Source organism: Limanda limanda, chromosome 7 (assembly GCF_963576545.1).
Source record: "Limanda limanda chromosome 7, fLimLim1.1, whole genome shotgun sequence".
In the NCBI taxonomy this organism is placed as follows: Eukaryota; Metazoa; Chordata; class Actinopteri; order Pleuronectiformes; family Pleuronectidae; genus Limanda; species Limanda limanda.
The window spans coordinates 453,677-478,519 of NC_083642.1; the positions used below are offsets into that span (position 1 = coordinate 453,677).

Below are 24,843 nucleotides of genomic sequence, written 5' to 3' on the forward strand. Positions count from 1 at the left end.
TTCTTCTCGTATCTTTATTTACAGCAAAACTCAGCTGTGACGTTTCATTTTATCAGGAGCTGATTTTTTCACTGTACATGATGTAATTTATAAAATACAGAGTTAGTATCAGCTGATACATAAAAAGACAGTGGATTAATTTAAGAATATTCTTTGATAATAAATTTAATATTTTTGTATTTTATGCTTCAGGCTGGAAATGGTTTGAATATATTGACTTGGTCATTATCTTCAGACGTTTCCAGACGAAGTATTCACTGAGTGAAGAAAACATCGGATCAATGATAAAAACGCATGATTCTTTATTTTGTGCAACAGATTTCAAACATGGCTCTAAAACTGTTAAAATACAAATAACGATGGAATATTACGAAGTTTCCATCAGTGAATCAAAACGTAAGAGTTCAGGTGGAAATACAAGAAAATCCGTTCTGCTGCTTTTTTCTGTTCCACGATGAACATCTCACCTGGTTCCTCCTGTTACACCAGTAAACTGTGAACTTTAAATATTCTGCATTTTCCTTTTTAAAGTTGGAGGAGACGGTTTCTGTTGTTTATGCACTTTGACTTTTTGCTTCACAATCCTATATTTTATCACTAAGTAACGAGCGTAATAATATTTTTCTATATTTGAAGTATCTTATTGTATTCTCGTCTATTGACCGAGTCACTGAAATATATTTATTACTTATGATCCTTGAGATGATAGTCACGATTCTTCATCTGGAGGTTTCTCATCATGTTCTTCCTCAGAGGTTTATTCTTTTGTGATTAAGGGGCGTGGTCTCTCCAGGGTTTAGACTCTACTTCTGATAAGTGACCCAACGTTTCCAGAAGCTTGAAGCTCAAGTCTGGTTCATGTCTTGTTATTTTCAAATATTTCAAAAGTAATTCTCCTTCTGAGCGATCATCGACCTTCAATTCCCCTGAATAAAAGTATGGATAAGAAATGATTACCATTATTTACCATGAATCATAAACACTTCAACTTTCATGTTAACCATTAATTCCTGAATATAAATCTGGAAGCACCAAACTTGCTTCAGTCATTCTGATGAAGTTCATCTTCATCTCGACCCTGAAGAACCTCACCAGGCTCAAGCTTCAGTTTGTTTTTCCTCTGAAACGAGCTGAGGACGAATCCACCGAAGGAAAAAGGATTCTGGGTATTTTGATAAAAAGAAGGTAGAACCAGCACATGATCTTCCAAAGTGTCTTCTCTACATTAGAGATGAGTGATATCGATTCTATGCAGCTGATCATCGTCCTCCTGTGTTTTTACCTTTGATGTGCCACAGACTCCTTTGATTTAAATATCATGTTTCTCATTTTGTACCAACTCATTATTTTTACTCTTCTTCGACACTGAGGCTGTAAAGGGAAAAATGTACCAGTTTGTCTTTCATTTATATTATTATATTATTCATAGTGTGTTTACTTTATAAGTTAAATTTGTGTATGGTGTTTTTTTATTAAATGTGTGGATGCAGTTGTTTTAATAACATGTGACCCTGATCAATATAAAATAAACGTGAATATGGTCAAATGAATTTTATTTTCTCCTGCTCACACGGTGACTGTCACACTGCACTAAGTATATTTATAGAAATGTTTTGTAACAGATAAAGACCATAAACTGTATAAAATGTCAATGTTGAATTTATGTCAAATTTATTTTCAATAAAAATATGTAATTTACTGCTTCTAATGTGTGGAACATGATTTAAGGAACTTTAAACCAGAGCAAATTACTGCCATGCTTGTTATGCCTCAGTGCATGATGGGAGTTCTCCCTCAGTGCATGATGGGAGTTCTCCAGCAGTGCATGATGGGAGTTCTCCAGCAGTGCATGATGGGAGTTCTCCAGCAGTGCATGATGGGAGTTCTCCAACCATAGATATATATATAAAGGCTAGATGTCTCGTCTGCGTTGCCGGCCAACAGAGCCGGACGTCAGTGTGATTCTTATTATCAGGACGGGTTCTAGACTCAGACACCAACTCTACATTCAAGGTTAAACTTAAAATGCTCCTCTTTGATGAAGCTTATAGTTCTGGATCAGGTCCTGAAACATCCTTGGTGATGCTGCTGTAGGTCTAGACCATAGACATATATAAGGCTAGATGCCTCGGCCAATGGAGTCGAACGTCACCTGAAGGCGGCCATCTTGCTGAGGGCGGCCCGCTCACCCATAACATTGTGTTGTAGTGGTACGTACTTTTTAAATAACCATAACTTACTCAATTTTCATCTAGTCTTTATATATGATATCTATGGTCTAGACTGCTGGAGACATAGACATATATAAAGACTAGATGTCTCGTTCGACGGAGCCGGACGTCACCACATGGCGGCCATCTTGCTAGGGGGCAGCTCGCTCACCCATAACATTGTGTTGGTAGTGGTGAATAACCATAACTTGCTCAATTTTCAACCGATTTTCAAACGGTCTGGTTTGTTATGAACGTCAGAGATGTAGATATGACACTGTATACTTATGAATAATTATGTTATTTTCTAAAAAAAATTAATAATTTATGCAGTGTCATAACTACATCTCTGACGTTTATAACAAACCAGACCGTTTGAAAATCGGTTGAAAATTGAGCAAGTTATGGTTATTCACCACTACCAACACAATGTTATGGGTGAGTGGGCCGCCCTCAGCAAGATGGCTGCCATGTGGTGACGTTCGACTCCATTGGCCGAGGCATCTAGCCTTATATATGTCTATGGTCTAGACCTACAGCAGCATCACTAAGGATGTTTCAGGACCTGATCCAGAACTATAAGCGTCATCAAAGAGGAGCATTTTAAGTTTAACCTTGAATGTAGAGATGGTGTCTGAGTCTAGAACCCGTCCTGATAATAAGAATCACACTGATCCAGTCTTTAGGGAACAGACGAGTTTCTCAGCTTCCTCATACTGTGCAGGAGGAAGAAAGCTGTCCTAGAGACTTGTTCTCTATGTGGGTCACATGTCCTGGTCCTAACTGAAGGTTCCTCACAGTGGAGCTGGGGACAAACCAACACCGAGGGGACTATCTGGTCCCACAGTGTTTCTCTGAGATGTTAAGGGACCATTACAAGGAGCTCAGTCTGAATGTAGAAGTAAGAAGTTGTGGGTTATCCAGTCCTCGATGTTCTTGAGACGTTCCTGAAGTAGAACTTGTGGTGGGAATTTGAATTTAATTCCCTGGTGAGGAAATAAAGCATCAGACTGAGTGATCAATTCAATGACATCAAAGTATTTTATTAATGGTCGAGAAACAATTTACAGAGATTTGAACACAAACAGAGTTACTGAGCAAACACTTGGCCAAGCGGGACAGATCCTCCACTGCAGGTGTCAAGGATCTGACTGATGGGGAGTGGGATGTGTAAGCTTCTATGATCAGCTCGAGGGTTCCACGCCATCCTCCGATATCAGGACGTGTCCAGTGCTTAGACATGTGAGGGGATGGGCAAAATGCCTGAAGCAGCTGAGACCAGAGCAGCTGATCCCAGAGCAGCTGACCCTGAAGCAGCTGAGACCAGAGGAACTCCGTGTTTCACTTCTACAAAGTCACTGAGCGGCTGCTTCACGTGCAAAGCTCCTCATAAGATGAAGAGTCCGAGGACAGAACATTGTGGAACTCCATGAGTAACTTGTGTGTGCATGGAAGAGTCATGGTTGACTAATTGAAATCTGTAAGTACAGTAATTCAGGCTCGAGGTAACAAATGCATATAAATACATACAAAGTTTATTAATATTATTTAAAAGTTATTTACTATTTAAGAGTAAACGATCTGTAACATGAAGTTACTGAGTTACAGTTATATTTACAGTTACAGTTACAGTTATAGTTATAGTTACAGTTTCATTTAACCTGAAGCAAAGTGGAGAACAGAGAACATGAAGCTCCTCCACTGACTATAGGGGGCGCTGTGGAGTGAGTCACTGAGGTTAGACTCCACCTCAGTGTCGTCTTCAACCTGCAACAAATCAGTTTCAACCTTTATAAACACATTTATATTGTTTGTTAACGAGAACTGTATGTTTTAAAGTACTGTCTGTTGTGAACTGTATTATTATTAATAATTCTAATAACCATGTTTTGCTCCAGTGCTGCTCACCTTGTTGTGACCTCAGGATTGTGTGGCAGAGATCAGATCAGGTTCGGTTTGGTTCATTGAGCTGGACCAGAGAGTAAAGTTCAAACTGCTCCACTGAGGAAGAGGAGGTCACTCTGTCGTCGGCCACCTCCTCATATTCTGCCTCCGCCTGCAGGAGGAAGAGCATCAGCTGCTTTCACTGAGGAAGAGGAGCTGAGGAAGAGCATCAGCTGCTTCCACTGAGGAAGAGGAGCTGAGGAAGAGCATCAGCTGCTTCCACTGAGGAAGAGGAGCTGAGGAAGAGCATCAGCTGCTTCCACTGAGGAAGAGGAGCTGAGGAAGAGCATCAGCTGCTTCCACTGAGGAAGAGGAAATGATCCAAACTCACCTCGTCTTCACCTGGAGATTCAGGAAACTCTGGAAAACACGTTGAGCAGGAATCAAATCATTTTGTTTATGAATCTACTAATTTCTTCATCCTGTGTGTGTGTGTGTCTGTGTGTGTGTGTGTGAGTGTAATCTTGCATTGTGTATTACCTGTGTGTTTACTGGTTCTGTTCCTGCAGAACACTATCACAGTCACGGAGATGATGATGATGACGATGAAGATGATGACACTCACAGTCACCAGGACAGGTGTGATCTTGTGATTTGTGAATATGGGATATACAAATAAAATTTGATTGAATGATTGATCTTAATAACATGAAATACATATTAAATCATTGATAGAAACATGAAGTTTGTGTTTAATCCTCCGAGCATCACTTCACTTCCTCTTCAGCCACGATGACATCACGATGAGTTTGAACGTGACTTTGTTCATTTTTCAGTTTCCTGATGAAACACCTTCTCACTGGTGGTTTACCTGAGGAGCAGATGACTCTTCACTGGTTCCAGGAGAGCTGGAGGTTGCAGATGACTCTTCACTGGTTTCAGGAGAGCTGGAGCTGGGAGCTGTGGCTGTGGCTGCTGGGAGAGATGTTGGAGAAGGTTCCACTGACCAGTTCAGTGTCGTAGGTGAAGCTGTGAAACAATTACAAACACAACATACACACACATTATTACATTATCAACAGGGTGAATGGAGATTATGGTAACAATGATTCATTGGTGTACAAATAAAATACATTTATAGAATATTTGTAGAATCTGAAACAGTTTTTGTAGAAACTCACCGTCTGTGACGATGATCTCAACCATTTCGTCTGAGTCTGGAAGACGATAAGATCTCTTCAAACCACACGTGTACTGTCCAGAGTCGGACTTCCTCAGCTGTTTTATTGTCACATGAACAAATGTAGAAGATCGTGGATAAGTTCCTTCTTCGTATCTGATGCTGTATCTGTCTCTCTGAGCTGTGACGTCCTCTGTCTCAATCAGGATATTTCTGTCTCCACACGAGTTCCTGCAGAAACGCCTTGTCTTTCCAGAGAATCTAAACGAGCAGCTGACTGTGACGGATCCTCCTTCAGGTCCAGTGAACACAAGCTCAGTGAGACCGTCCTGCAACAAGGAGCCTGAAACATCAACACTCCTCCAGGTTAGCAGATGGGACACGGACCAAAGTAAGAAACCAGAGCACACGTTAAATAAATGATTCTCAAAGATGATTCTGTCTTTTCAGCTCGTTCTGATCTCACTGATGTTTGTTCAAGTGTTTCTGATCAGTTTGGTCTCAATGAGTTATTTGATTATATAAAAACAGGCGGAGACGTCATGATTGACAGCTGAGACTGACTCCTGATTGACAGCTGAGACTGACTCCTGATTGACAGCTGAGACTGACTCCTGATTGACAGCTGAGACTGACTCCTGATTGACAGCTGACAATGACTCCTGATTGACAGCTGAGACTGACTCCTGATTGACAGCTGAGACTGACTCCTGATTGACAGCTGAGACCTGATGATTGACAGCTGAGACTGACTCCTGATTGACAGCTGTCACTGACTCCTGATGTTTTCTCACCACAGTTTCAAAGTCACTTCAAGAAATTCACAGAGACGACGCCTTTTCTTTCAGTTCCTGTTTTGTCTCAGGTTGAATTGACATCCGGGGAAAAATTTAACTTTAAATACGACTTAAAGACACCTTATATAAAATCAGATAAATAGATTAAATTATTATTTCCGGAAATTTGAAATGAAACAAGTAATAAATGTATCACACAAATTTCTAAACTTGAATTCTTGGAAACAACGTTGTCACAGGAAATGAGTGAAACATGAGTCGACCACTTCTGCTGATAAACTCCAACTTTGAACCTGAAGTCATGAAACAGAACGAGTGAACGAGCCGAGGAGACGTAAAGAAACACGATCACATCTTATTAACTGCAAAGAAACAAACGAGTTTCAGAGAGAAAATAAAACGGATCAACTCACTGAGGAAGAAGAAGATGAGGATGAGATGAGCGTTCATGTTGAGGACTGAAGCTCTAACGCTGCTTCACTTCCTGCTTCACAGGAAGTCACCAAACGTGTCACTTCTCTAACGGATCTGAAGAAGAACACCCCCCCTCCCCCCCCCCAGGCTTGTTCACGCAGCGTTTCACATTCTTTCTTCTGTAACTTACAACTTATTCCACAAACTGATTTATTGTAATCATCTACAAAATGTGATCAAGGTTTAACAAAATTTGAAGAAATTATCTAAAGACTGAAACAAACAGGTCAGTGACCTCTGACCTCTGACCTCTGACCTCTGGAATCCAACCAGTTCATCAGTGAACATTTACACCAAATTTAAAGAAGATTATTTTCTGAGTTCTGGAGACAAACTGTGAACATATATCTGGACACTAGGGGGCGCCTGCTCAGAGACAAACTAACTGTTTCATCTTGTCCCAAGTTCCTGAAAGAATGTGTGTTTACGGTAAACTCACCGGTATATAGTTAAGGACCCTCACATACCAGCCCCTCCTCTCTGGTGCTTTGTGACTCTGTGTTCTGTTTAAATCTCACACTCATAGTTTTAGCAGCGATGTGTTCTCTCTCTCCCTCTCGCTCCACCGCTCTCTCCTGCTCCGAGTGTCTCATGTTTACTTGCTCCTCCGCCTCCATTAACAGTAGTGGTAAATGTAATAAATGTAGTATGTTGGTAGACATGGAGGCGAGGCTTAGCAACTTAGAAGCTCGGCTCCTCAGCTTAGAACCCCCGTTAGCTATAGTTAGCCGGCCCGTGCTAGCCGCAGCGAAGCCACCTAGCTTAGCTTCAGCTAGCAGTCCCTCGACTTGCCCCGGGCAGCCGGGAGCCCAGGGCGGCTGGGTGACGGTCCGGAGGGGGCATAGTACCACCCATAGAAAGCCCACGATTAAAGACCCACCAGCTCACGTCTCAAATAGATTTTCTCCACTCAGCGACGCACCCGCTGAGAATCAAACTCTGGTTATTGGCGACTCGGTTCTCAGAAACGTGAGATTAGCGACACCAGCGGCCATAGTCAATTGTATTCCGGGGGCCAGAGCCGGCGACATCCAATCCAAATTGAAGCTGCTGGCTAAAACTAAACGTAAATACAGTAAAATCGTAATTCACGTCGGCAGCAACGACTCCCGGCTTCGTATGTCGGAGGTCACTAAAGTTAATGTTGAGTCTGTGTGTGCTTTTGCTAAAACGATGTCGGACACAGTAGTTTTCTCTGGCCCTCTCCCTAACACTACAGGTGATGACATGTTTAGTCGCATGTTTTCTTTTAACCGCTGGCTGTCGAGGTGGTGTCCTGTAAACGGTGTGGGCTTTATAGATAATTGGCAAACTTTTTGGAGGAAACCTGGTCTTGTTAGGAGAGACGGCGTTCATCCCACTTGGGATGGAGCAGCTCTCTTATCTAAGAATATTACTAAGTCTATCACATGACAACCCAGAGTTGGGACCAGGAAGCAGAGCTGCAGTGCTAATCACTTCTCTGCGCTCCCTCTGGATCAGTCACCCAACCGCATAGAGACTGTCTCTGTCTACCGTCAGATTCAATTATTTAAATTAAACAATAACAGAGCGAGAACTCACAATAATCTAATACAAATTAACACAACCTCTGGAACAACACAGGAAACTAAGACTTTCAAATGTGGTCTTTTAAACATTAGATCACTGTCCTCAAAGGCTATTTTAGTTAATGAACTAGTCTCAGACTACAACATAGATTTATTGTCCCTCACTGAGACGTGGCTGCATCCTGATGAATATGTCAGTTTGAATGAATCTACTCCCCCCAGTCATATAAATTCACACGTTCCCAGGGAACTCGGGCGAGGAGGTGGAGTTGCTGCTATTTTTAACTCCAGTCTATCAATTAATCCTAAACCTAAACTTAGCTACAACTCATTTGAATGTCTTGTTCTTAATCTTCCACGTCAATCCAGGAAACACCAACAGCCAATCATATTTGCTGTAGTTTATCGTGCTCCTGGGGCTTATACTGAATTTCTAACAGAATTCCCTGAGTTTTTATCAAACCTAGTCCTAAAGACAGATACAATTATTATTGTTGGTGACTTTAATATTCATGTTGACAATAATAAAGATAGCCTGAGCGTAGCATTTATTTCAATACTAGACTCAATTGGTTTTAGTCAGTGTGTGCATCAACCTACTCATTGTTGTAACCACACACTTGACCTTGTGTTATCATACGGTGTCAAAATTGAACATTTAACAGTACTTCCGCGTAATCCAGTACTATCAGACCATAATTTAATAACCTTCGATTTTTCACTATCTGAATATATGCCCCTAATAAAAAACTCATTTTCTAGATGTCTACCTGATAGTGCTGTAGCTAAATTGAAGGAAATAATTCCGATTACATTTAAACCCGTATTATCCGTCGACATAAACAACAAATTCTTTAAAAACCCGAGCTCTATTGAGATTGACCACCTCGTAGAAAGCTCTGCAGACTCATTACGATTAACATTAGACTCAATAGCGCCTCTAAAAAATAAATGTGTAAAACATATTCAATTAGCTCCGTGGTATAATTCCAAGACACATGAGTTGAAATAAATATCAAGAAAATTAGAAAGGAAGTGGCGCTCCAGCAACAGTGTTGAAAATCACCTAGACTGGAAGAGTAGTGTTACAGAATATAAAAAGGCTCTCCACAAAGCAAGAGCTGCCTATTACTCAAAACTAATAGAAGAGAATAAAAACAACCCCAGGTTTCTCTTCAGCACTGTAGCCAGGCTGACAGAGAGTCACACCTCCACCGAACCCAGTATTCCTCCATCCCTAAATAGCAATATCTTTATGACCTTTTTTAATGATAAAATTCTAACTATTAGAAATAAAATCAACCATCTCCTGCCCTAAATTGGCACTAATACCCTCCCAACAACAGAGATCTCAGAAACGGCTGAGAATCCTTCCCATTATTTAGACAGCTTCTCTCTGATCACCCGTGATCAGTTTACCAAAATAATATCAGGTTCTAAACCAACAACCTGTATTTTAGATCCGATTCCAACTAAATTACTTAAAGAAATTCTGCCCCTAATAGATAATTTGTTACTTAACACAATCAATCTGTCATTATCATCAGGTTATGTACCACAGTCTTTTAAAATAGCTGTAATCAAACCCCTACTCAAAAAACCCACCCTAGACCCAGAGGTTTTAGCAAATTACAGGCCAATATCTAATCTCCCCTTCCTATCTAAAATCTTAGAAAAAGTCGTAGCCAATCAGCTGTGTGAGTTTCTCCAGGAAAATAATATATATGAAGACTTTCAGTCTGGGTTTAGAACCAATCACAGCACAGAGACAGCCCTGGCAAAAGTCACTAATGACCTTCTAATAGCTTCAGATCAGGGACTTGTGTCTGTCCTCGTTCTGTTAGATCTCAGTGCAGCATTCCACACAATTGACCATCAAATTTTATTAGAGAGACTAAAACAGTTAGTTAACATTAAAGGAACGGCCTTAAACTGGTTTAAATCTTATTTTTCTGATCGCTCCCAATTCGTTCAAATTAATGATGAGTCATCTGTGCGCACCAAAGTTAACCATGGTGTCCCACAGGGGTCTGTGCTCGGCCCAATTTTATTCTCATTATATATGCTTCCACTAGGAAACATTATCAGGACACACTCGGTAAATTTCCACTGCTATGCGGATGACACCCAGTTATATTTGTCAATAAAACCTGATCAAAGTAATCAATTAACTAAACTTCGAGCATGTCTCAAGGACATAAAAACCTGGATGACCCGCAATTTTCTCTTATTAAACTCAGATAAAACAGAGGTTATAATACTCGGCCCTAAACACCTTAGAGATACATTATCTAATGATATAGCTGCGCTAGATGACATTGCCCTTGCTTCCAATGACACAGTCAGGAACTTGGGAGTGATCTTCGATCCTGATTTGTCCTTTAATAGTCACTTAAAACAAATTTCTAGGACCGCGTTTTTCCACTTGCGTAATATCTCAAAAATCAGACATGTCCTTTCGCAAAAAGATGCAGAAAAACTAGTCCACGCCTTTGTTACATCGAGACTGGACTATTGTAATTCATTATTATCAGGCTCCAGCAGCAAGTCGTTAAAGACTCTGCAGCTGGTCCAAAATGCCGCAGCACGTGTCCTGACGAGAACTAAGAAAAGAGAGCACATTTCTCCAGTATTAGCATCGCTACACTGGCTTCCTGTTAAATCTAGAATAGAATTTAAAATTCTCCTCCTCACCTTCAAGGCCCTTAATGATATGGCACCTCTTTACCTTAAAGAGATGTTAGTTCCATATCAACCTACTAGAGCACTCCGATCCCAGAACTCAGGTTTACTTGTCGTCCCTAAAGTCTCTAAAAGTAGAGTAGGAGCCAGAGCTTTTAGCCATCAAGCCCCACTGCTGTGGAATAATCTCTCACTTTCAGTTAGGGAAGCAGACACGCTCTGTTCCTTTAAAAGTAGACTCAAAACCTTCCTTTTTTATAAAGCTTATAGTTAGAGCTAATTAGTGCGATGTTCCAAAATTGATTAAATGGCAAAAACCCCTGATGATGCTAAGACGCACAGGGAATTTATGACACAAGACACACGGAGCTTCTCTTTCCTGCTTCTCCTTCCTTTTCTCCATATTTATCACATCAAGATAATTCTTATCTGATCAGTACATGTTACTAACTTGATTCTGTATCGTGCCAGCTGGTCGTCGTTGTAATGGAGGATCCTTTGTCGCGTTGGCATCGGATGATGAGGGACCACGACCGAGGCGGCAGCTGATAATGGATTCTAACTGGCGGCGGTGGACAATGACTGTGGATTATAGTGGATCTGGTCCTGATGCTGGATCGTGGTCTTGCTGCTGGCCAGAGACTGTGATTGCAGCGGGACTGCCTGACACATAGTATTGAAAAATGTTTAGCCTCATGGATGCTGCTAAAAATCCTGATGATGTTTTCTTACACTTGACATCTATTGCACTTCTGTCCGTCCTGAGAGAGGGATCCTCACACGTGTCTCTCTAAGGTTTCTACATATTTTTACCTGTGAAAAGGGTTTTTAGTAGTTTGTCCTGACTCTTGTTGAGGGTTAAGGACAGAGGATGTCACACAATGTTAAAGCCCCATGAGACGAATTGTTATTTGTGAATGTGGGCTATACAAATAAACTTGATTGAAAACTTGATTGATTATGATTTTAAAGATTCTGAGCAAAACACACTTAGAAAAAAGAACAAAGAATCAATTTAACAAATCAGTTTAATTTCAAATCAGATAAGAATACCACTTAAGGTACTGCAAACACACACAGACACACAGTCATGGTTGACTAATTGAAATCTATAAGTACAGTAATTCAGGCTCGAGGTAACAAATGCATATAATATAAATACATACAAAGTTTATTAATATTATCTAAAAGTTATTTACTATTTAAGAGTAAACTGTCTGTAACATGAAGTTACTGAGTTACAGTTATATTTACAGTTACATTTAACCTGAAGCAAAGTGGAGAACAGAGAACATGAAGCTTCTCCACTGACACAGTTCATCTGTACGTGAGTAACAGTGTGAACATGTCTATAGGGGGCGCTGTGGAGTGAGTCACTGAGGTTAGACTCCCCCTCAGTGTCGTCTTCAACCTGCAACAAAACAGTTTCAACCTTTAGAAACACATTTATATTGTTTGTTAACAAGAACTGTACGTTTTAAAATACTGTCTGTTATGAACTGTATTATTATTAATTATTCTAATGCTGTGTGTGTGTGTGTGTGTGTGTGTGTGTGTGTGTGTGTGTGTGTGTGTGTGTGTGTAATATTTTATTGTGTATTACCTGTGTGTTTACTGGTTCTGACCCTGCAGAAAGCCATCACAGTCACTGTGAGTGTGATGACGATGATGATGATGAAACTCACATTCAGCAGAAGAGCTGTGGTCTAGATAACATGAAAAACATGTTAAAATCATTAATAGAAATATGAAGTACAAATTAAATCATTAATAGTAACATGAAGTATGTGTTAAAATCATTAATAGAAAAAGGAAGTACGTGTTTAATCCTCATCACTTCACTTCCTTCCTCTTCAGCCACGATGACATCACGATGAGTTTGAACGTGACTTTGTTCATTTTTCAGTTTCCTGATGAAACACCTTCTCACTGGTAGTTTACCTGAGGAGCAGATGACTCTTCACTGGTTCCAGGAGAGCTGGAGGTTGCAGATGACTCTTCACTGGTTTCAGGAGAGCTGGAGCTGGGAGCTGTGGCTGTGGCTGCTGGGAGAGATGTTGGAGAAGGTTCCACTGACCGGTTCGGTGTCGAAGAAGGTGAAGCTGTGAAACAATTACAAACACAACATACACACACATTATTACATTATCACCAGGGTGAATGGAGATTATATAAACTATGATTTGGTGGTGGACAAATAAAATAGATTTATAGAATATTTGTAGAATCTGAAACAGTTTCTGTAGAAACTCACCGTCTGTGACGATGATCTCAACTCTTTCGTCTGCGTCTCGACCAAGAAATCTCTTCAAACCACACGTGTAAAGTCCAGAGTCGGACTTCCTCAGCTGTTTTATTGTCACATGAACAAATGTAGGGAATGCTGGATACATTCCTTCTTCGTATCTGATGCTGTATCTGTCTCTCTGAGCTGTGACGCTGTCTGTCTCAATCAGGACGTCTCCGTCTTCACACGACTTCCTGCAGAAACGCCTCTTCCATCCAGGGAAGTTAAACGAGCAGCTGACTGTGATGGATCCTCCTTCAGGTCCAGTGAACACAAGCTCAGTGAGACCGTCCTGCAACAAGGAGCCTGAAACATCAACACTCCTCCAGGTTAGCAGCTGGGACACGGACCAAAGTAAGAAACCAGAGCACACGTTAAATAAATGATTCTCAAAGATGATTCTGTCTTTTCAGCTCGTTCTGATCTCACTGATGTTTGTTCAAGTGTTTCTGATCAGTTTGGTCTCAATGAGTTATTTGATGATATAAAAACAGGCTGAGACGTCATGATTGACAGCTGAGACTGACTCCTGATTGACAGCTGAGACTGACTCCTGATTGACAGCTGAGACTGACTCCTGATTGACAGCTGAGACTGACTCCTGATTGACAGCTGAGACTGACTCCTGATTGACAGCTGACTCTGACTCCTGATTGACAGCTGAGACTGACTCCTGATTGACAGATGAGACTGACTCATGATATTTTCTCACCACAGTTTCAAAGTCACTTCAAGAAATTCACAGAGACGACGCCTTTTCTTTCAGTTCCTGTTTTGGTTGAATTGACGTCCGGGGACAAATAAAAGTCTAAATGCGACTTAAAGAAACTTTATATAATCAGATAAATAGATTAAATGATTATTTCAGGAAATATGAAATAAAACAAATAATAAAGGTATCACACAAATTTCTAAACTTGAATTCTTGGAAACAACGTTGTCACAGGAAATGAGTGAAACATGAGTCGACCACTTCTGCTGATGAACTCCAACTTTGAACCTGAAGTCATGAAACAGAACGAGTGAACGAGCCGAGGAGACGTAAAGAAACACGATCACATCTTATTAACTGCAAAGAAACAAACGAGTTTCAAAGAGAAAGTAAAACGGATCAACTCACTGAGAGAGAAGAAGATGAGGATGAGATGAGCGTTCATGTTGAGGACTGAAGCTCTAACGCTGCTTCACTTCCTGCTTCACAGGAAGTCACCAAACGTGTCACTTCTCTAACGGATCTGAAGAAGAACCCGCCCCCCCCCCTTCACATTCTTTCTTCTGTAACTTACAACTTGTTCCTCAAACTGATTTATTATAATCATCTACAAAATGTGATCAAGGTTCAACAAAATCTGAAGAAATTCTCTGAAGACTGAAACAAGCAGGTCAGTGACCTCTGACCTCTGACCTCTGGAATCCAACCAGTTCATCAGTGAACGTTTACATCAAATTTTAAAAAGATTCCTTTTCCCAGTTCTGGAGACAAACTGTGAACATATATCTGGACACTAGGGGGCGCCTGCTCAGAGACAAACTAACTGTCTCATCTTTTCCCAAGTTCCCGAAAGAATGTGTGAGTTATGATTTTTAAAGATTCTGAGCAAAACACACTCAGAAAAAAGAATTCAGAATCAATTTAACAAATCAGTTTAATTTCAAATCAGATAAGAAAACAACATAAGGTACTTCACACACACACACACACACACACACATAGTCATGGTTGACTAATTGAAATCTATAAGTACAGTAATTCAGGCTCGAGGTAACAAATGCATATAATATAAATACATACAAAGTTTATTAATATTATCTAAAAGTTATTTACTATTTAAGAGTAAATGATCTGTAACATGAAGTTACTGAGTTACAGTTACAGTTACAGTTACATTTAACCTGAAGCAAAGTGGAGAACAGAGAACCTGAAGCTTCTCCACTGACACAGTTCATCTGTACCTGAGTAACAGTGTGAACATGTCTATAGGGGGCGCTGTGGAGTGAGTCACTGAGGTTAGACTCCACCTCAGTGTCGTCTTCAACCTGCAACTAAACAGTTTAAACCTTTAGAAACACATTTATATTGTTTGTTAACAAGAACTGTACGTTTTAAAATACTGTCTGTTATGAACTGTATTATTATTTATTATTCTAATGCTGTGTGTGTGTGTGTGTGTGTGTGTGTGTGTGTGTGTGTGTGTGTGTGTGTGTGTGTGTGTGTGTGTGTGTGGTTAAACTTGCATTGTGTATTACCTGTGTGTTTACTGGTTCTGATCCTGCAGAAAGCCATCACAGTCACTGTGAGTGTGATGACGATGATGATGATGAAACTCACATTCAGCAGAAGAGCTGTGGTCTAGATAACATGAAAAACATGTTAAAATCATTAATAGAAATATGAAGTACAAATTAAATCATTAATAGTAACATGAAGTATGTGTTACAATCATTAATAGAAAAAGGAAGTACGTGTTTAATCCTCCGAGCATCACTTCCTTCCTCTTCAGCCACGATGACATCACGATGAGTTTGAATGTGACTTTGTTCATTTTTCAGTTTCCTGATGAAACACCTTCTCACTGGTAGTTTACCTGAGGAGCAGATGACTCTTCACTGGTTCCAGGAGAGCTGGAGGTTGCAGATGACTCTTCACTGGTTTCAGGAGAGCTGGAGCTGGGAGCTGTGGCTGTGGCTGCTGGGAGAGATGTTGGAGAAGGTTCCACTGGCCGGTTCGGTGTCGAAGAAGGTGAAGCTGTGAAACAATTACAAACACAACATACACACACATTAATACATTATCACCAGGGTGAATGGAGATTATGTAAACTATGATTTGGTGATGAACAAATAAAATAGATTTAAAGAATATTTGTAGAATCTGAAACAGTTTCTGTAGAAACTCACCGTCTGTGACGATGATCTCAACCTTTTCGTATGTGTCTCGATGAAGAGGAGTTCTCTTCAAACCACACGTGTAATGTCCAGAGTCGGACTTCCTCAGCTGTTTTATTGTCACATGAACAAATGAATAAGATTGTAGATAACTTCCTTCATTGTATCTGATGCTGTATCTGTCTCTCTGAGCTCTGACGCCCTCTGTCTCAAACAGGACGTCTCCGTCTTCACACGACTTCCTGCAGAAACGCTTCGTCCATCCAGAGAAGTTAAACGAGCAGCTGACTGTGACGGATCCTCCTTCAGGTCCAGTGAACACACGCTGAGTGAGACCGTCCTGCAACAAGGAGCCTGAAACATCAACACTCCTCCAGGTTAGCAGATGGGACACGGACCAAAGTAAGAAACCAGAGCACACGTTAAATAAATGATTCTCAAAGATGATTCTGTCTTTTCAGCTCGTTCTGATCTCACTGATGTTTGTTCAAGTGTTTCTGATCAGTTTGGTCTCAATGAGTTAAATGATGATATAAAAACAGGCTGAGACGTCATGATTGACAGCTGAGACTGACTCCTGATTGACAGCTGAGACTGACTCCTGATTGACAGCTGACTCTGACTCCTGATTGACAGCTGAGACTGACTCCTGATTGACAGATGAGACTGACTCATGATGTTTTCTCACCACAGTTTCAATGTCACTTCAAGAAATTCACAGAGACGACGCCTTTTCTTTCAGTTCCTGTTTTGGTTGAATTGACGTCCGGGGACAAATAAAAGTCTAAATGCGACTTAAAGAAACTTTATATAATCAGATAAATAGATTAAATGATTATTTCCGGAAATTTGAAATGAAACAAATAATAAAGGTATCACACAAATTTAAAAACTGAATTCTTGGAAACAACGTTGTCACAGGAAATGAGTGAAACATGAGTCGACCACTTCTGCTGATAAACTCCAACTTTGAACCTGAAGTCATGAAACAGAACGAGTGAACGAGCCGAGGAGACGTAAAGAAACACGATCACATCTTATTAACTGCAAAGAAAAAAACGAGTTTCAGAGAGAAAATAAAACGGATCAACTCACTGAGAGAGAAGAAGATGAGGATGAGATGAGCGTTCATGTTGAGGACTGAAGCTCTAACGCTGCTTCACTTCCTGCTTCACAGGAAGTCACCAAACGTGTCACTTCTCTAACGGATCAGAAGAAGAACCCGCCCCCCCCCTTCACATTCTTTCTTCTGTAACTTACAACTTGTTCCTCAAACTGATTCATTGTAATCATCTAAAAAATGTGATCAAGGTTCAACAAAATGTGAAGAAATTATCTGAAGACTGTAACAAGCAGGTCAGTGACCTCTGACCTCTGACCTCTGGAATCCAACCAGTTCATCAGTGAACATTTACACCAAATTTAAAGAAGATTTCTTTTCCGAGTTCTGGAGACAAACTGTGAACATATATCTGGACACTAGGGGGCGCCTGCTCAGAGACAAACTAACTGTCTCATCTTGTCCCAAGTTCCCGAAAGAATGTGTGTGTTATGATTTTAAAGATTCTGAGCAAAACACTTAGAAAAAAGACCAAAGAATCGATTTAACAAATTAGTTTAATTTCAAATCAGATTAGAAAACAACATAAAGTACTGCACACACACACACACACACACACACACACACTAACACACACACAGACACACACACACACACTCTCTCTCAGGGCTGCATGCGAATGGCTCCGTCCAGTCGGATGACCTCGCCGTTAATCATCGGGTTCTCAGCCAGTGATGTCACCAGGTGGGCAAACTCCGCGGGGTCTCCCAGGCGCGAGGGGAAGGGCACCTGGCGGGCGAGGAACGAGCGCACCTTCTCTGGAAGACCAGCGAGGAGGGGGGTGGAGAACAGACCTGCAGGACCAGAGGAGACATGAGGGACACCACGACTGACCAGGTGAAGGTCAACTGACCAGGTGAAGGTCAACTGACCAGGTCAACTGAGCAGCTGAAGGTCAACTGACCAGCTGAAGGTCAACTGAGCAGCTGAAGGTCACCTTACCAGCTGAAGGTCAACTGACCAGCTGAAGGTCACCTTACCAGCTGAAGGTCAACTGACCAGCTGTTTGTTAACTGACCAGCTGTATGTTAACTAACCAGCTGTATGTTAACTAACCAGCTGTTTGTTAACTAACCAGCTGTTTGTTAACTAACCAGCTGTATGTTAACTAACCAGCTGTTTGTTAACTAACCAGCTGTATGTTAACTAACCAGCTGTATGTTAACTAACCAGCTGTTTGTTAACTAACCAGCTGTTTGTTAACTAACCAGCTGTATGTTAACTAACCAGCTGTATGTTAACTAACCAGCTGTTTGTTAACTGACCAGCTGTTCGTTAACTAACCAGGTGTTTAGCTGTATGTTAACTAACCACCTGTATGTTAACTAACTAACCAGCTGTTTGTTAACTAACCAGCTGTATGTTAACTAACCAGCTGTACGTTAACTAACAAGCTGTATGTTAACTAACCAGCTGTACGTTAACTAACCACCTGTATGTTAACTAACTAACCAGCTGTATGTTAACTAACCAGCTGTATGTTAACTAACCAGCTGTACGTTAACTAACCAGCTGTACGTTAACTAACCAGCTGTACGTTAACAAACCAGCTGTATGTTAACTAACCAGCTGTATGTTAACTAACCAGCTGTACGTTAACTAACCAGCTGTATGTTAACTAACCAGCTGTACGTTAACTAACCAGCTGTATGTTAACTAACCAGCTGTATGTTAACTAACCAGCTGTTTGTTAACTAACCAGCTGTATGTTAACTAACCAGCTGTATGTTAACTAACCAGCTGTACGTTAACTAACCAGCTGTATGTTAACTAACCAGCTGTATGTTAACTAACCAGCTGTACGTTAACTAACCAGCTGTATGTTAACTAACCAGCTGTATGTTAACTAACCAGCTGTACGTTAACTAACCAGCTGTATGTTAACTAACCAGCTGTATGTTAACTAACCAGCTGTTTGTTAACTAACCAGCTGTATGTTAACTAACCAGCTGTATGTTAACTAACCAGCTGTATGTTAACTAACCAGCTGTTTGTTAACTAACCAGCTGTTTGTTAACTAACCAGCTGTATGTTAACTAACCAGCTGTATGTTAACTAACCAGCTGTTTGTTAACTGACCAGCTGTTCGTTAACTAACCAGGTGTTTAGCTGTATGTTAACTAACCACCTGTATGTTAACTAACTAACCAGCTGTTTGTTAACTAACCAGCTGTATGTTAACTAACCAGCTGTACGTTAACTAACAAGCTGTATGTTAACTAACCAGCTGTACGTTAACTAACCACCTGTATGTTAACTAACTAACCAGCTGTATGTTAACTAACCAGCTGTATGTTAACTAACCAGCTGTACGTTAACTAACCAGCTGTACGTTAACTAACCAGCTGTACGTTAACAAACCAGCTGTATGTTAACTAACCAGCTGTATGTTAACTAACCAGCTGTTTGTTAACTAACCAGCTGTACGTTAACTAACCAGCTGTATGTTAACTAACCAGCTGTACGTTAACTAACCAGCTGTATGTTAACTAACCAGCTGTTTGTTAACTAACCAGCTGTATGTTAACTAACCAGCTGTATGTTAACTAACCAGCTGTACGTTAACTAACCAGCTGTATGTTAACTAACCAGCTGTATGTTAACTAACCAGCTGTACGTTAACTAACCAGCTGTATGTTAACTAACCAGCTGTATGTTAACTAACCAGCTGTTTGTTAACTAACCAGCTGTATGTTAACTAACCAGCTGTATGTTAACTAACCAGCTGTACGTTAACTAACCAGCTGTATGTTAACTAACCAGCTGTATGTTAACTAACTAACCACCTGTATGTTAACTAACCAGCTGTACGTTAACTAACTAACCACCTGTTCGTTAACTAACCAGGTGCGATGGTTATGACCCGGATGCCCATGGGCGCCAGGTCTCGTGCGATGGGCAGAGTCATCCCCACGATTCCTCCTTTAGACGCTGAATACGCTGCTTGTCCGACCTGAATGAACACATATTATTATTAATGAACACATATTATTATTTATTATTACTTAACTTTTATCATTATTCAACTCCAGCAACAATTGTGTGAACAACTAACTGTTTATTTTAGTAACTATTTAAATCAATCTCTTATTGTTGTATAACATCTTTATGCAGATTTATGTTGTCTGGAGTGCTTTGAACTCGCCTGTCCATCGAACGCCGCCACGCTGGCCGTGTTGATGATGCAGCCGCGGTGCCCGTCGGCGTCCGGCTCGTTCTTCCCCATCTCGCCGACGGCCAGACGGATCACGTTGAAGGTTCCTGCCATGTTCACCTGCAGACAAAGACACGTCTCACACCAGCGCCTGAGGATACCTGACAGATCTCGGGCTCATGTTTCGTACGTTGATGACGCGCTGGAAGTCCTCCAGGCTGTGAGGACACGCCTTCTTAAAGTTGTACGTCTTCACCGCCACAGCGATGCCGGCGCAGTTAACGGCCAAATCCAGTTTCCCGAACTTCTCTCTGGCCAGAGACACGGCCGCCTGCACGTCGGCCTCGGACGTCACCTGCACAGCACAGGGGACAAGCTGTTCACACCCGCACTGAACTCTGGGTAATGTCCTCTGAGGAGGGCTGGGGACAAGGTGTGAAAACATCCATAGATTTATATATAAACACTAGATGTCTCGTCTGCGTTGCTGGCCAACGGAGACGAACGTCGGCACATGGCGGCCATCTTGCTAGGGGGCAGCTCTCTCACCCATAACATTGTGTTGGTAAATAACCATAACTTGCTCAATTTTCAACCGATTTTTAAACGGTTTGGTTTGTTATAAAGAGATGAATGAATAATTATGTTATTTTCTAAAAAAAATGAATAATTTATGCAGTGTCATAACTACATCTCTGACGTTTATAACAAACCAGATTGTTTAAAAATCAGTTGAAAATTGAGAAAGTTATGGTTATTTACCAACACAATGTTATGGGTGAGCGAGATGCCCCCTAGCAAGATGGCCGCCATGTGCCGACGTTCGTCCCATTGGCCGGCAACGCAGACAAGACATCTAGTGTTTATATATAAATCTATGAGAACATCTGTGACCACAGACGGGACAAAGACGTGATCCAGAACCAGCAAACAGCAAACAGGAAGCTGCTTTCAGTGCTGGATGATGTGAGAGCGCCACCTACTGATCGGAGGATGTATTACACCTCAGGTCAAGTTTCTCTTGAATCAGAGTTTTCTTTAAATGAGATTAATTAATTTACAACAGAACAAATAGAAACGTGTTTTTATTTCTGTCGTCAGTGACACATCTTCTCAAAATGTCACAAGTCAAATTATTTGTTACTTTCTCATGTTAATATTATTTCTTTAATCATTTTATTATTTAGTCACAAACACAGTTTCCTTGTACGTGTGAAGCTACTTGTCCCTGAAGCCAGACTCTGATCTGAGCAGCTTGAAGAGGACGAGGACACCTTGTCTGTCTCTGTTGAACCTCATGACTCACGTCTGCTGGAGCGAAGACACATCTGTCCCCGAGACTCGAGGCCAGGGCGTGTCCATCGGAGGACGGGAGGTCCAGGACCACGGCCGACGCTCCGAGCTGCAGCAGGCGCTCCACGGTGGCTCGGCCCAGGCCGGACGCCCCCCCGCTCACCAGGCCCACCATCCCCTGGACCAGGGGGACGAGTGGGGGACAAGGGGACAAGGGGACGAGCAGGGGACAAGGGGACGGGACAGGGGACAAGGGGGACAAGGGGCAAGCAGGGGACAAGGGGACGAGCAGGGGACAAGGGGACGAGCAGGGGACAAGGGGACAAGGGACAAGGGGACGAGCAGGGGACAAGGGAACAAGGGGACAAGGAGGACAAGGGGACGAGCAGGGGACAAGGGGACGAGCAGGGGACAAGGGGACAAGGGGACGAGCAGGGGACAAGGGGACAAGGGAACAAGGGGACAAGGAGGACAAGGGGACGAGTGGGGGACAAGGGGACAACGGGACAAGCAGGGGACAAGGGGACAAGGGACAAGGGGACGAGCAGGGGACAAGGGGACAAGGGGACGAGTGGGGGACAAGGGGACAACGGGACAACGGGACGAGCAGGGGACAAGGGGACAAGGGACAAGGGGACGAGCAGGGGACAAGGGGACGAGCAGGGGACAAGGGGACGAGCAGGTGACAAGGGGACAAGGGGACGAGCAGGGGACAAGGGGACAAAGGACAAGGGGACAAGGGGACGAGCAGGGGACAAAGGGACAAGGGACAAGGGGATAAGGGGACAAGGGGACAAGAAGGGGACGGGACAGGGGAAGCAGGAGAGAGAGAGAATCAACACTCGCTCTGATGATTTAAAGTTTCTCTTAAAACAGGAAACTTTATTATAACTGGACGTCTGTGCATCCTCACCCTCCTTACGTCTAATTTCCTCACATCTTCTCCTTTCCTAACTCCTCACAGCTTCTCCTTTCCTGACTCCTCACAGCTTCTCCTTTCCTAACTCCTCACAGCTTCTCCTTTCCTAACTCCTCACAGCTTCTCCTTTCCTGACTCCTCACAGCTTCTCCTTTCCTAACTCCTCACAGCTTCTCCTTTCCTAACTCCTCACAGCTTCTCCTTTCCTGACTCCTTACAGCTTCTCCTTTCCTGACTCCTCACAGCTTCTCCTTTCCTAACTCCTCACAGCTTCTCCTTTCCTGACTCCTCACAGCTTCTCCTTTCCTGACTCCTCACAGCTTCTCCTTTCCTGACTCCTTACAACTTCTCCTTTCCTGACTCCTCACAGCTTCTCCTTTCCTGACTCCTCACAGCTTCTCCTTTCCTGACTCCTCACAGCTTCTCCTCTCCTAACCCTCCTCACAGCTTCTCCTTTCCTAACCCCTCACAGCTTCTCCTTTCCTAACTCCTCACAGCTTCTCCTTTCCTAACTCCTCACAGCTTCTCCTTTCCTGACTCCTCACAGCTTCTCCTTTCCTGACTCCTCACAGCTTCTCCTTTCCTGACTCCTCACAGCTTCTCCTTTCCTGACTCCTCACAGCTTCTCCTTTCCTGACTCCTCACAGCTTCTCCTTTCCTAACTCCTCACAGCTTCTCCTTTCCTGACTCCTCACAGCTTCTCCTTTCCTGACTCCTCACAGCTTCTCCTTTCCTGACTCCTTACAACTTCTCCTTTCCTGACTCCTCACAGCTTCTCCTTTCCTGACTACTCACAGCTTCTCCTTTCCTGACTCCTCACAGCTTCTCCTTTCCTGACTCCTCACAGCTTCTCCTTTCCTGACTCCTTACAACTTCTCCTTTCCTGACTCCTCACAGCTTCTCCTTTCCTGACTCCTCACAGCTTCTCCTTTCCTGACTCCTTACAACTTCTCCTTTCCTGACTCCTCACAGCTTCTCCTTTCCTAACTCCTCACAGCTTCTCCTTTCCTAACTCCTCACAGCTTCTCCTTTCCTAACCCTCCTCACAGCTTCTCCTTTCCTAACCCCTCACAGCTTCTCCTTTCCTGACTCCTCACAGCTTCTCCTTTCCTAACTCCTTACAGCTTGTCCTTTCTTACTCCTCCTCACAACTTCTCTTTTCCTAACTCCTTACAGCTTCTCCTTTCCTGACTCCTTACAACTTCTCCTTTCCTGACTCCTCACAGCTTCTCCTTTCCTGACTACTCACAGCTTCTCCTTTCCTGACTCCTCACAGCTTCTCCTTTCCTGACTCCTCACAGCTTCTCCTTTCCTGACTCCTTACAACTTCTCCTTTCCTGACTCCTCACAGCTTCTCCTTTCCTGACTCCTCACAGCTTCTCCTTTCCTGACTCCTTACAACTTCTCCTTTCCTGACTCCTCACAGCTTCTCCTTTCCTAACCCTCCTCACAGCTTCTCCTTTCCTAACCCCTCACAGCTTCTCCTTTCCTGACTCATCACAGCTTCTCCTTTCCTAACTCCTCACAGCTTCTCCTTTCCTAACTCCTCACAGCTTCTCCTTTCCTGACTCCTCACAGCTTCTCCTTTCCTGACTCCTCACAGCTTCTCCTTTCCTGACTCCTTACAACTTCTCCTTTCCTGACTCCTCACAGCTTCTCCTTTCCTGACTCCTCACAGCTTCTCCTTTCCTAACTCCTCACAGCTTCTCCTTTCCTGACTCCTCAGAGCTTCTCCTTTCCTGACTCCTTACAGCTTCTCCTTCTCATCTTTCCTTAGACCTATGACGAGGAACCGTGTTAGGAAAGGAGACGAGGTGACTTGGTGAGCAGCTGCAGCTAGGGGGCGCTGTGACCGGGACCAACACGTCTGAACTTCTGTGATTGAAAAGCACGTAAACGCGTGATTCAACGCACGTCCTCGGCACGACTCTAACTCACGTATTATCTGCGTGACGCGTGTGTGTGTGTGTGTGCGTGTGTGTGTGCGTGTGTGTGTGTGTGTGTGCAGCGGACTCACCTTCACACACCGGATGTTCGCCATGTTGGATCTGGAGAGAAGAACCTGACGTCAGAACAAAGATCGTTTATGCTGGAGAGGAGTCACACGCAGGATATTCTAATGAGCACAACAATGACTGGTTATTCACAGCTGGTTGATCTTGTTTCATAATTTTCATGTAAAATAATAAATAACAAATTGTTTTACATGAAGCTAGTTGGTTTTATTAAGGAAATACAATTGTGGGAATTACCAATAATGTCTTTAGGGAAATAATTATCTTTTTCAACCTTGTTTCTTTTTAGATTTAGTTTCTAACTTTTTAACACTTCAAGTTATTGTTTAATTTGATTTTAATGTTTATCTTTATGTATAATGTACATTGTAGCTTTATTGAAGGGAAATAAA

At 42.3% G+C, this 24,843-nt stretch overlaps 4 protein-coding genes across 7 annotated transcripts in view; 1 reads left to right on the forward strand and 3 right to left on the reverse strand.

Annotated features, from left to right (window-relative positions):
- Nucleotides 1–461, forward strand: part of cables2b (Cdk5 and Abl enzyme substrate 2b) — a 20,302-nt gene extending 19,841 nt beyond the window's left edge. The window contains exon 10 of the mRNA XM_061074001.1: nt 1–461. This exon is cut by the window's left edge and continues 1,655 nt beyond it. The gene's annotated coding sequence lies outside the window, so the exon portion shown is untranslated.
- Nucleotides 462–3,267: 2,806 nt separating this feature from the next.
- LOC133005565 (CMRF35-like molecule 7) lies at nt 3,268–17,107 on the reverse strand. 4 transcript variants are annotated; one of them, XM_061075286.1, is made up of 6 exons: nt 17,046–17,107; nt 15,963–16,304; nt 15,732–15,810; nt 15,650–15,692; nt 15,312–15,414; nt 14,870–15,107 (listed from the first exon to the last, which is right to left on the reverse strand). In XM_061075286.1, exons 1-6 carry the CDS (start codon nt 17,080–17,082, stop codon nt 15,097–15,099), a joined length of 615 nt encoding a protein of 204 aa, XP_060931269.1. In that variant the 5' UTR covers nt 17,083–17,107; the 3' UTR covers nt 14,870–15,096. The 4 variants fall into 4 exon arrangements, with proteins under 4 accessions (XP_060931268.1, XP_060931269.1, XP_060931267.1 ...); XM_061075285.1 differs by lacking the exons at nt 14,870–15,107; nt 15,312–15,414; nt 15,650–15,692; nt 15,732–15,810 and adding exons at nt 3,268–3,977; nt 4,635–4,740; nt 4,966–5,123; XM_061075284.1 differs by having other exon boundaries at nt 14,870–15,101; nt 15,650–15,810.
- Nucleotides 12,020–14,246, reverse strand: LOC133005710 (CMRF35-like molecule 8). Its single transcript, XM_061075482.1, has 5 exons — nt 14,185–14,246; nt 13,032–13,370; nt 12,719–12,879; nt 12,381–12,483; nt 12,020–12,188 (listed from the first exon to the last, which is right to left on the reverse strand). Exons 1-5 carry the CDS (start codon nt 14,219–14,221, stop codon nt 12,184–12,186), a joined length of 645 nt encoding a protein of 214 aa, XP_060931465.1. The 5' UTR covers nt 14,222–14,246; the 3' UTR covers nt 12,020–12,183.
- A 442-nt stretch (nt 17,108–17,549) lies between the features above and the next one.
- Nucleotides 17,550–24,515, reverse strand: hsd17b10 (hydroxysteroid (17-beta) dehydrogenase 10). Its single transcript, XM_061074761.1, has 6 exons — nt 24,454–24,515; nt 21,531–21,695; nt 20,415–20,579; nt 20,216–20,344; nt 19,915–20,023; nt 17,550–17,864 (listed from the first exon to the last, which is right to left on the reverse strand). Exons 1-6 carry the CDS (start codon nt 24,475–24,477, stop codon nt 17,674–17,676), a joined length of 783 nt encoding a protein of 260 aa, XP_060930744.1. The 5' UTR covers nt 24,478–24,515; the 3' UTR covers nt 17,550–17,673.
- Nucleotides 24,516–24,843: the final 328 nt, after the last annotated feature.